At 38.2% G+C, this 13,154-nt stretch overlaps 1 protein-coding gene across 1 annotated transcript in view; it reads left to right on the top strand.

The window, feature by feature from the left end:
- Positions 1–13,154, top strand: part of LOC126470301 (protein purity of essence) — a 475,244-nt gene that overhangs the window by 340,590 nt on the left and 121,500 nt on the right. The window contains exons 51-55 of the mRNA XM_050098072.1: positions 2,714–2,888; positions 3,029–3,179; positions 3,275–3,515; positions 5,644–5,793; positions 11,022–11,288. Of these exons, the coding sequence (XP_049954029.1) occupies positions 2,714–2,888; positions 3,029–3,179; positions 3,275–3,515; positions 5,644–5,793; positions 11,022–11,288 (984 nt within the window). The remainder of the gene's footprint in view (positions 1–2,713; positions 2,889–3,028; positions 3,180–3,274; positions 3,516–5,643; positions 5,794–11,021; positions 11,289–13,154) is intronic.

Consider the following 13,154-nt stretch of genomic DNA (forward strand, 5'->3'; position numbering starts at 1 on the left):
TGTCAAAAGCTTTTTCTAAGTCTACAAATGGTTTGCCTTTCCTTAACCTATCTTCTATTAGAAGTCGTAGGCTTAGTATTGCCTTGTGTGTTCCTACATTTCTCCGGGATCCAAACTGATATTCCCCGAGGTTTGCTTCTACCAGTTTTTCCATTCGTCTGTAAAAAATTCATGTTAGTATTGCTTTCTTTGGAATTTGTATTATTATATTCTTCTTGAAGTCCGAGGGTATTTCACCTGTCTCATACATCTTGCTCTCCCAAGGCTATCAGTAGTTCTAAAAGAATGTTGTCTATTCCCAGAGCCTTGTTTTGACTTAGGTCTTTCATTGCTCTGTCAGATTCTTCATGCAGTATCATATGTCTCTCATCTTCAACTACATCCTCTTCCATTTCCATAATATTTGCCCCCAAGTACATACCCCTTGTATAGACCCTCTACACGCTCCTTCCACCTTTCTGCTTTCCCTTCTTTGCCTAGGCCTGGTTTTTCATCTGAGCTCTTGGTATTTATACAGGTGGTTCTTTTTGATCTCCAAAGGCCTCTTCAGTTTTGCTGTAGGTGGCATCTATCTTACCCCCTAGTGATATATGCTTCTACATCCTGACAATTGTCCCCTAGCTATTGCTGCTTAGCCATTCTGCACTTCCTGTCGATCTCCCTTTTGCCTGCTTCATTTGCTGCATTTTTATACTTTCTCCTTTCATCAATTAAATTCAATATCTCTTTGTGTTACCCAAGGATTTCTGCTCGCACTTGACTTCTTTTCCTATTTGATCCTCTGCTGCCTTTTGTATTTCATCTCTCAAAACTACCCATTCTTCTTCTACTGTGTTCCTTTCCCATGTCCGTATCAGTCATTCGCTACTGCTCCCTCTGAAACCCCTCGATCTTTCAGTTTATCCTGGTCCCATCTCCTTAAATTCCTACCTTTTTTTGCAATTTCTTCAGTTTTAATCTACAGTTCATAAACAACCAACTGTGGTCAGTCAACATCTGCCCATAGAAATGTCTTACAGTTTAAAACCTGATTCAGAAATCTCTATCTTACTATTGTATAATCAATCTGAAACCTTCCGCTGTCTACAGGACTCTTCCACATATCATATTTCATTATTCTTAAAACAAGTGTTAGCAATGATTAAATTATGCTCTGTGCAAAATTCTACCAGGCGGTTTCCTGTGTCATTCCTTCCCCCAGTCCATGTTCACCTACTATTTTTCCTTCCCTTCCTTTTCCTAGTATCAAATTCCAGTGCCCCATGACTATTAAATTTTTCTCTCCATTAACTACCAGAATAATTTCTTTTATCTCATCATACATTTCTTCAATCTCTTCATCATCTGGAGAGCTAGTTGGCATATAAACTTGTGCTACTGTGGTGGGAGCAGACTTTTTGTCTAACTTGGCTACCGAGCGAGGAGGCGCAGTGGTTAGCACACTGGACTCGCATTCGGGAGGACGACGGTTCAATCCCATCTCCGGCCATCCTGATTTAGGTTTTCCGTGATTTCCCTAAATCGCTTCAGGCAAATGCCGGGATGGTTCCTTTGAAAGGGCATGGCCGATTTCCTTCCCCATCCTTCCCTCACCCGAGCTTGCGCTCCGTCTCTAATGACCTCGTTGTCGACGGGACGTTAAACACTAATCTCCTCCTCCTCCTGTAACTTGGCTACAATAATATGTTCACTATGCTGTTCATAGTAACTTATCCGCATTCTAGTTTTTTATTCATTATTAAACCTACTTCTGCATTACCCCTATTTGATATTGTCTTTGTAACCCTGTATTCACGTGACCAGAAGTCCTGTTCCTCCTGCCACCGAACTTCACTAATTCCCACTATATCTAACTTCACTCTATCCATTTCCCTTTTTAAATTTTATGACTTACCTCTGCAATTAAGGGATCTAACATTCCATGCTCTGATATGTAGAATGCCAGTTTTCTCTTTGCTGATGACAATATTCTCGTGTGTAGCCCCCAATTGAAGATCTGAATGGGGGACTATTTTACCTCCGGAATATTTTATCCAAGAGGATACCATAATCATTCAATCGTACAGTGGAGCTGCATGCCCTCGGGAAAAATTACAGCTGTAGTTTCTCCTTGCTCTTTGCCTTTTGCAGTACCAGCACAGCAAAGCTGTTTTGGTTGATGTTGCAATCATCCAGACTGTTGCCCCTCTTCAGGAACCACAACAGATACCCCTCCATTGTAGTTGCACTTCAGTACCGCCGTCTGTATCACTGAGGAATGCTAGCCTCCCCCATCAATGGCGTGGTCCATGGTCAAGGTCCATAGTTCGTGGATAGCATAAAATATTTCTTTATTGAAAACAACCTGTTTCAACAGACTATGCTATCTTCTTCAGATTTTAAAGTCTTTTTGTTGTGAAAGACCTGAAGATGACAACATAGTCTGTTGAAACCGGTTGCCTTAAATGAAAAAATATTTTGTGTGATCTTGGCTGTTGAAAGGTTTCTAACAGTTAAACAGATCGCCCTTCAATTCTCTCAGAATGAGAAAATTCAGTCAAAATTTATAGCTTATGTTATCCCGTGTCCATTTGACTAACATTTCTGATGTAGAGGTGTTTTGTGTTGAGAAAACTGAAGTCCTTAAAGTATGTTGCATTTATAGTATACATTTGGTTCTTTAAAGAATTTAACTTTTTCAAATTTTGACTATTCATCTATGTTTGTCGTACAGGTTGTGTTGATGCTGACAAGTGATCTTTATGGCAATGAAGAAAGAAGTCAGGACTGCTTGAAACAGTTACTATCTGCACTTCTAAATGAGTTAAACCTGAAACAACCTGATACAAGCAATGTGTCGGAGCGCAATAAGAACCGTGAAGTGTGTTTAGTAATCATGAGGCTTCTTAGTAAGTTTCAAAGTGTGCATCTTCTAGTTTTGTTCAAATAAAGACATTATTGATTGAATGTGTGAAATACCTTTTGGTACTATTTGAAATCATGTATTCATTTTATTGTACTTTGACAGAAAACTTCATCTTTCTTTCAGGTGTTATGTTATCTCGTACCAAGTCAACCAGTAAGGCAACAACAGAGAATACATCATTTGTATCAAGTGTTACCTCCACCACCTTGAGGGAATCTGATCTAATTAACTATTGTTTGGCATTACTGAAGTCACTTTTAAATTACTGGAAGAGGTTATTATTATTATTATTATTATTATTATTATTATTACCACCACCATCATGAAATTTCTTTCTGAACTGAAAGGTAATGCTTTCCCCTGTTTCAGTTCATCGCCAGAAGAAGGAACTTCTATAGTAGGTGGAACCTTGCTTAAGGCTCGTCCAACCATCCCACCACCTGATATGGCACCATTCTTCCTCCGACAGTATGTGAAGAGCCATGCAGCTGATGTGTTTGAAGCTTATCCTCAATTGTTGACCGAAATGGTGTTGAGACTACCTTATCAAATCCATAAGAGTAGTTTGAATCAAGCAAAGACCATACTTGTTGATGAGGCAAGTGAACAGGTATTTTTGAAATTTCCTGGCACATTTAAAATGTGATATTTTTATTCATTTATTACTTGTTAACTTTGATTACTCAGAATGTTGTGTTCACCTTCTACCAGGGAAATGTATACTTGTCAGTCATGTAGAGGGCACATTTTGTGATATAAAAGGTATATGACAAGAGTTTGGGGACAGAGAAAAATCTGTTAGTTGTAGGCAGAACGGTGGAGTCACCAGTTTTAGCAGTGTTGACAAGGGAAATTATGGTCGGCTGTAGTATTATGAAAACATCTGTCATTGGAAAAATGGCTGATTTCATTTGCTACTCATGTCCAGTCAGAGATTGTACTCTATTTCTAATTGCTGTATTGTCAACAGTGTTAAACCCTGATATGTTTAAGTGGATGTGGGGAAACCTATGATCAGACACTGGAACGACAGTGAAATATCCCTATTCAGACGAATTATCTGTTTGATCGTGTTAGAAGGTGAAATCTTTCAGAGAGACAGTTTGAGATATTTCACTGCAGGACTTAGCGCAGGCTGTTAGTGCAAGTTGTTATGCTGTGGGGTGTATTTACTTGAGATACCATGGATGTTTGGTTCTTGCAGGTGGCATCATGAGACATTTTGACTACAACAGTATTTTATGTTGTTGTTTGCACCATTTCATGACAGATCTCCTTTTTGCAAAGCACCCTGATTTTCTGTATAATTACCCTATAAAATACATCCATGTCAGAGTGCACAAATCACTGCCATTTAATATGGGAGTTTGAATAGGAATATCGGTGGCTTTCTACCTCCTATAACACGTCACAAGGAACTGTAGTAGCCATATTCCAAGAAATTGCAAATATTTTGCATGTGGAAGTTACCATTAGGTAGTTGGACACACATTTGTAGCTAGGAATTATGTCTGATTCTTGTATAGTATGCAAAATTGATGACAAAATGAGGATTAAATTTGGGCTAGTTGCTTATTTTTGGTACAGCAACATTATGTACAAGGGGTAGTCATATAGTTTAATTGCCACCTCAAAAAGATACGGTTACGTAATTAATGTATTGTGTGCTTACAGGTACCTATATGCAGTCCTGGTACACACTTATCCTCGTGCTACAATATCGTAGCATGCTGCTAGAGAAGCCAAAATGAAATGATGCAGTCCATTGATGAAGTGGAAGTGTGCTGCACCATTTTGTTTTGATTGCTTTAACAGCAAATTACAGTGCTGTGACTTGGCAGTTTCAAAGTTTACACTTTAAGGCTTGTTACCAGCTGTACACTTTAAGGCTTGTTACCAGCTGTATCGTATTACACTAAGCCCAATCATAGAAAGTCATTTAAATAATTTTTGCACTCAGTCCAATCATAGAAAGTCATTTACATAATTTTTGCACTCAGCCCTATCATAGGATATCATTTACATAATTTATACAAGACGTGTTTTTTTAAAGTAAGTACCATTTTGACATTAAAATAAAACAAGTTGCAATTTTATTTTTACATGAATTCCTGTGCTTTAATCTACTTTTTGACATAATTCCCACTGGCATTTATCATATAGTAAAACCAACTTTTTCAAAACCATCCTTGTAGAAATCTTCCTCTGTTTTGACATCTTCATCATCATCATCATCATCATCATCATCATCATCATCATGCTGATCACCTACGCACATTTAGCACTAAGAAAACAAATATCAGCGCATATTTCACAGTCGGCAGGATTCTCAATCTGACAAAATATATCAAGTACTCACAACCAAATGTAAACACACCAAATTACTCCGTAATGGTGTCTGTGACTTGCTGACAGAGTGTATTACACTGCATGCATACACCAAATACTGACTTTGGTGCTGCAACAGCAGATTTTCAACATGATACTTGAAAAAACATGTCTCGTAATTATTTACATTCAAGTATTTAAACCTGTCTTCTTCTTCTTCGTCTTCTTCTTCTTTTGTTTATCTGAATTTATATTATCAGATTTGGGAGGAATTGTGAGTCCCTTAGATGGATGTCAAAATAGTAGTTAATAGTTACTCGTGTGTTACAGCTATTATTGTAGTAATAGTAGTTACAAGAAATATTCGATGTAGTTATTTGTGTCAATGTTCTTTATTATCTATACAACAGGAATGGCGCTATTACCTCTGCGAATATATGATGACTCAGCAGACGCCTTTCGTACGTCGGCAAGTTAGAAAATTACTACTTTCTATCTGTGGTACAAAAGAAGAATACCGGCAATTGCGGGATTTGCATTCTCTGAACTCGCATTTCAATGTAAGTGATGACATTATTTCAAAATATAGTTCTCTCTCTCTCTCTCTCTGTGTGTGTGTGTGTGTGTGTGTGTGTGTGTGTGTGTGTGTGTGTGTGTGCGCGCGCGCTCGTGCGTGGTAATGGGGGGGACATAAAGGGACAGTGGAAAATTAAAATTAGTTTATTGAAGAGTCCACGGGCATATTGTCAGTTCATAGGGTCCAACGGGCAAAATATTTCGGCAATCAGACATGTCGTCATCGTCAGGTGCACTGATCTCCTGAGGGCGGGATGCTGCCTTACAGGCCATTTCCTATGTGGTTGGCACACGTTGGCAGTTGCGGAGTCGCAGAGGTCGGTGTCTGTGGCAGTGTTGGTGTAGTTAAACACTGTAAATTGGCAGTACACCAATGGACTCTTCGATCAACAAATACGCTGAAAGAAACTGAAGAATCACATTAAAATTAATTTGTGTCATCTGACATACATTTGAAAACTGAGATGGGGTTTATGACAGGCACACTTCCCTTCTTATTAGCAAAAATTTACATGAGAAGAATGAATCTAAATTACACTTGTTAATACATTTTTGAAAGTTAACAAGCTACTAAATTAACAAGTATGTGTAATAGAATATGTAACAGTTTGTGTGGTTTCTCTATGTGTGAGAATATTTGTATTTGTAATTATATATATATTCTTAATTTTGCATTTACACAGGCAATTTCCTTGTTCCACTATTAGAAGATCTTGTCATCAAATGCCTAGGGATTTACTCGTTAATACACATATAGTTCAAATTATGATTTATTATTGTTAAGGACTTGTATTATTCAATCAATGGCACAGGATGGAAATGATTAATTGAGTAACTATGGAAAACTCCTGAAAAACTCCTTTTTTATTTTGTTAATCGAATGGTGGATCCCTTCTTTCTTTCAAAATAACATATTGCTGAGTTTTTGTTCAAACTACTTGATGCCGAAAAGAACGGACTCGCTCATACTGGAGAAGCAGAAGTTTCTCAAGCTACAGAAAAACTACAACTACCAACCCTATTTATGTCAGATTATTCATCTACAAAATCATTACACAGTTCAGATCTACCCATCTGGGATGTAGAAGTTAAGATGATGTCATTGTATGAAACCAAATCTTGGAGTGTCATACACTCACAGGAAAAACTTGTGATAGCATTCTGTTCTCCAGGGAAATAATCTTCTACAGCAATTACATGTTGCAGCCTGCATCAAAAACAAAGGTGTGTGTGGCCTGTAAAACTTTCACTACCTTATTTCTCTCAAGAATTGAAATTGACATCATGGTGTGTGCAAGTAGCAGGAAGAAACCTAACACTAACACTTCTGAGAAACCTTTGGATGTTCACCTCATGTACCAATAACAACAATCGTTTTTCCTCCTGGACCTATCTTCTTATCTTGATTATAAAAATGTAGCTTTTCTGTGTAGTTATACGGCTTGTGTTGAAACCGTAACTCCCTTTGTATAATTACTAGAAGGGAGACAGAAATCATCAACCAAAAAAACTACGAATTATCTAAAACTTTTTCTTGAACCAGTTTTGCAGTTACGCTTGAGTCGATAGGTATGTGTTACAAATGAGAATTTCTGAAAACTTTTTTAAATGTAGGTTTTTACTGTGAACAGCATACATTATATTCTGATGTGAATTATTGGGTTGATGCATAAGTATGTAGCATTTTTCCAAAAGTTTAATAAACACAACAAATAAATGTAATGGAGACTTTAGTCGTCAGTAATATATTCTCCTCCACTGTTTACAACAGTCTACCAGTCTACTGACTACCAGTCAGTAACTTTTTGTTTCCACAACTGTAGAAATCATGCGGTTTTTAGGTGAAAATCTGAGGGCATAAGATCAAATGAATAAGGTGGTTGCAGAATGACTTCCCAACCCAACTCTTGTATAGTGTTTTTTTTGTCAGTATGCAAGCAGGGGGTATTGTGGTGGAGAATCACTTCACACAGTCTTCCTGGTAATTGTTGACAATAATGTCAGCATTGATGGTTACACGTTGGGTAACTAATTTGTAGTACACTACACTGGTGCGTTTCTGCTGGACGCATTACATTGTTTTGTGGATGTGCACAGGTCTTTGTACGGAGAGTTGCTGTTTTGCTCAGCCATCCCTTTGTTTTCCTTATGTTACCATAAAGATGCCATTTCTCTTCACTAAAGTGCGCGTCATTTATGTTGGCGGCCGAGTTTAGGTTCGTTCTGCGCATCTGACGTCACAAAACACAGTCAGCCAATGAACAGAGAACGACGTTGCCAGACCTCGACTGCAGTCCAGAGCATGGACGAGTGTCTTCAGTTTTAGATACGTTCAGTCATAAATAAAGTAATAGAACAAAAGCAATGTCTTGATAGCAGACTTTCTTTTATAGAAAGTTTGGAAAAAGCATTCTTTATACCAATTGCTTCATATTCTAGTAATTAATTAAACAAAACAAGTAATAAGACTCCTAATTCAGGCGATAGCAAGGAAAGGTGTTCGTATCAATCTCACGAACTGCTTTTTCGCAATAAAGAACGGCGGTAATTGTTTATTTCCTATTGTATGTCGACGAAACGTGAGTAATTCATAGTCATACCAACAGTGTTTGTCAGTATTTTGCGGGACGTGTTAGAGACCTAATGGCGTTCTGTAGGCAGACGAGCTGCGTTAGCGTAACGGTTAAGGTGTTGGGCTTCTACGTGAAAGGTTCTGAGTTCAAACCTTGTGTGGTGCTTAATATTTTCATTATTTAAAAACAATATCGAACTGTCTTACTTCACGAATTATATTCGTTTGAATGCAATTTTTTGAAATTTCTAGTGCTTTGTCTCTTCATTAACCCTTTCGCTACTGCAGACACGTGCTCCCAGTATTCCGCGCTGTGCGCGATTTTGTCATCACTGCACTGCTCGCCTGTGCAGACACATGGTGTTCCCACTGCTTTGACACACTTATCATTCGATTTCACAAAAACTATTTGGCCCAAAAATTGGATTTTTACACGTCTTCTTGACTGATACCTTCCCCCGTAAATGACTTAATTTTGTTTCGATGTTCAATGCAGTTACTATGCAGCATTTTAATGTAGTAAAACCATTGCACGAAATTTTGAAGTGTTTGCAGAGGTAGAAGTCCATAGCGTATACTTTCCGTATGGTCGATTTTAGTTGCTACAATGTTGAGAATGAAATGTGGACAAGATACCTAAATTTCATATAAAATTTGCTGTATAACAATATCTCATTTAAGTACCACATAGGTGTCATATGTAATATTGAGAAATATTCCGTCTTTTGCGACTGTAATAAAAGTTTTATTTACACTGGACGCGTTTGGCTTTATTTTAAAGCACTTCAATTAATGAAAGGTATGGCACATTCACAATGGTACTTATGTTCTCTTTCTTGTTTTTGTTTATCAATGGTACTGAAATATATTCCTCTTCTGCAACTGTAATAAGCCACTTATTTAGACCAGACGCATTTCTCTCTTTTGAAGCATCTTCAGTGGACAGTATTTTGTCTCCTCCATTGCCAAGTCACCTTTCGTAGTTTTGTGCTGCGGTAACACAATATTCAACGTTTGTGTTGGCTGATCAGTGTTTTAGCAAATAAATGATGTTTGTGTGTGCGCCATACACAAAAATTATATTTGACATAGCTCAGAGCACTTCACTGATAGACGGTATATTCAAGTCCTAATGTTTTTGTAAGTCCACAGTTTTGTTTAATGTATTTTGTCTACTTCCTTTTGATTGATTGAAGTGCTTTAAAATAAATCCAAACGTGCTCAGTGTAAATAAAACTTTTGTTACAGTCGCGAAAGACGGAATATTTCTCAATATTACATACGACACCTATGTGGTACTTAAATGAGATATTGTTATACAGTAAATTTTATATAAAATTTAGGTATCTTGCCCACATTTCATTCTCAACATTATAGCAACTAAAGTCGACCATACGGAAAGTATACTCTATGGACTTTTACCTCTGCAAACTCTTCAAAATTTCGTGCAATGGTTTACTATATTTAATGCTGCATAATAACTACGTTGAACATCGAAACAAAATTAAGTCATTTATGGGGGGAAGGTATCAGTCAAGAAGATGTGTAGAAATCTAATTTTTAGGCCAAATAGTTTTTGTGGAATCGAATGATAAGAGTGTTAAAGCAGTCGGAACACGATGTGTCTGCACAGGCGAGCAGTGCAGTGACAAAATCTCGCACAGCGCGGAATGCAGGGAGCACGTCTTTGTAGCAGCGAAAGGGTTAATGCGGCCGTGGTGGCTTTACTTCATGAACTGCGCACTCCCCCCTAAACGTAAGCTTGCGAACTATGCTATACTATGGCGCTGCTTCTATTGGCGCGTGCGTCGTGTGCAACTGGCAACGCAGCAATGTCCCGCGTCTGGGCGGGCATGCGTGAGCCGCCAAGGTAAAAGAATTGAACTATAGTAATGATACAAGACAGGAATGATCAGTATCGTTCACAAGCCAGTTGATAACAAACAAGCAGATAAACCCATATGGCCACCTCCCGATTTTTGTGATTTTGACTTAGAGCAGAGCGTGCAGTATTTGTACACCTGATTTTTAAACTTTCCCCATTGCATGCAAATAGAATGCAAATAGAATGGATGGGGGAGTGATCACAGTTCATCACATGTGCCAGTTCTCGTATACACTGATATGGATCATTGTGGATTAATGTGTTTAAATGCTCTTCATCAAACCCCAAAGGCCTTCCTGAACAAGTAGAGTCACTAATGTCAAAACTATCCTTGTTAACAAAAGAAAAAAAATTCTTGCCATGCTCTGTCTAATGGCATTCTATCCATACTTGTCGCAAATTTTTCTGGCTGCCTCTGTTGCTGTCACTGCTCTATTGAATTGAAACAGAAGAATGTCAGATCTTCAGATTTCTCTACTTCTCACTCTATTTTCTAGCATGCACAGCTCCACTCGCTATCTCCATGAGAAAATGACAGTATACAAACTGAAATAGTAACAGTGAACTACCAAAGAAAAAGACAGTCGATAAATAAACCCGTCGCTACTTGAATACCAACATGCAAAACATAAATGTTATGAACTTATGTGCCAACCTAATATATACAATAGTATTTAAAATGTTAAGAGATTAATGTACAAAGTGAATTGTTAGTTAGTTTTCTCCAAAATCAATATTGTATCTTTTTGTTACAGTGGATTCAGCAAGTATGTTCTTCACACGGATTAGACCCACAGTCTCCATATCCTCGATGCAATACACTGCCTTATGATACTTTGGTGGAACTAGTTGAACATTTGAAGGCATGTGTCGAAGTTGCATCTTCTCGTGTTGGTCACTGGCAAACATACTGTGCACGTGACACACAACTTGTACCATTCCTCATTAAGGCATGTTGTTTGCTGGATGAAGGTGTTGCTCCAACTATATTGCAACTGCTACAGTGCCTTGTTTGTGACAAGGTAAATAACAGTCCATTGATGTATGTTTCAGGACATGATGTATTTTATAATTTGTATGTAATTTCTTTTATGAATTAAATCCAGTAGCTAGTTATTGCTCCAGGAATGTACTAAGTCATGTTTAGAAATTAACCTTTGCAAGCAGTTAACAACTTGCCAAAAATCCTGCACATGATTATGTAACATCTAGTGAAGTATGGCATTCCAGTAATATTTAACGCACTGGAGATAGTGCAATAGCTCAGTTTAATAAAGCAGTTTTAAGGAATCTTAATGACAAGATTTTGGCGCGGCCAGTGTAGCATTATTTGCAGCTGTTGTAATTAGTGTATGCTGAATAATCTCTGGAATGCTAGACATAAATGCTACTAATTTAAGGTATAGCCAGTCATCAGGCATTTTTATGCAATGTTGTGGACCTGACAGTGCTCAAAGCAACATAGTGAAGCATGCTCAAACATATATCATGAATGAAAATTTTTGGGATGGAATTTATGATGTGGTAGTATTGCAAGTATCGGGCATACATGGCTTCACTGCAGTTCAGCAAGAAAGTGAACACCATAAAAAAAGCTTACTACATAATGCCTTTAAATACCAATTACCATTTGACTTGAATGACGCAAACAAAACCTTTAGCAGTTAGATGATGACTTGCAGATTCTACGAAACACTAAACATGGTTAACATTGTGATGCTTGTCTCTTAGAAGGATCTACACACTATCTCACAAGAAGACAGTTGCCCGTGCACTGTTGCAGTTCGTTTGATCTGTGGTAGAGTGTCACAGAGATGCTGAAAAAAAATTGACTGGCAGACTCTTGAAGACAGAAATAAACTATCCCTAAAAAACCTACTTATAGTTTAAAGAACCAATTTTGAATTATGACTGCAGGAATATGCAACTACACCCTATGTGTGCTTCCTTAGGGACTGTAAGAACAGGATTAGATTAATTACAGCACACTCGGAACAATTTAAACAACCATACTTCCCACGCTCCATATGTTAATGGAACAGGGGAAAAAACCCTAGTTACTGGTACAGTGGGACATACCCTCTGCCATGCACTTCACAGTGATTCACTGAGTATAGATGTACAAGATGGGGCAAATAAGTGGCCCAGTGAACAGAGGTCCGGGGTACAAAGAAACACAGGTGTTGGGTCGATTTGGTAGGATTGATTTGATTTTGGCAGGGAAGCTAAAACAGCTTTGGTCTAAACCACCCCCTCCCACACTGAAACCAAGTTGATTGTGGATATCACTTCCTGTTTATTTAGTAAAGCCAACCAATGCCTATAAATTGTACAAGGAGTCCCTTTACCAGTGTTTTTTTTTTTTTTTTTTTAGACACAATTTCTTCATGTCTAGTTGTCTCGAAAATTCTGTGTCTCTTGCTCTCCAATGCTGTGCATTATTCGAAGAATAGGTGTGATGCAGTTTCTTCACTCTCATCACAGATCCTACGTTTAGGGTCTTCTTCCTTTATACCCATTGTACGTGGGTGTTTTTTGAAATTCCCATGGCTGGTCATCAATCCAACCATGAGTTTAATCTCTTTCCTGTTCAAGCCCAGGATTACAGAGCTTCTTTTAAAACATGGCTTTGGCATCACTACCTTACCATGTTTTTGTTTATAGACCTTGGTCCAGTATTCTCTGCTGACTTCTAAGCCAGATCCGTAGTTCTAGTTTGATCAGAGCCTTGGTGATTGTCAGGACAGGTTCTGGTCCAACGTATGGAGTCTTCGCCCCCATCCTGGCCAATCTGTCAGCTTGTTCATTGCCACCGATCCCTGAGTGGCCAGGGACCCACACTAGGTTTACCCTATTGCTTCCCCCGAGCTCCACCAGAGCACTGTGAC

This window comes from Schistocerca serialis, chromosome 3 (genome assembly GCF_023864345.2).
Source record: "Schistocerca serialis cubense isolate TAMUIC-IGC-003099 chromosome 3, iqSchSeri2.2, whole genome shotgun sequence".
Lineage (NCBI taxonomy): Eukaryota > Metazoa > Arthropoda > Insecta > Orthoptera > Acrididae > Schistocerca > Schistocerca serialis.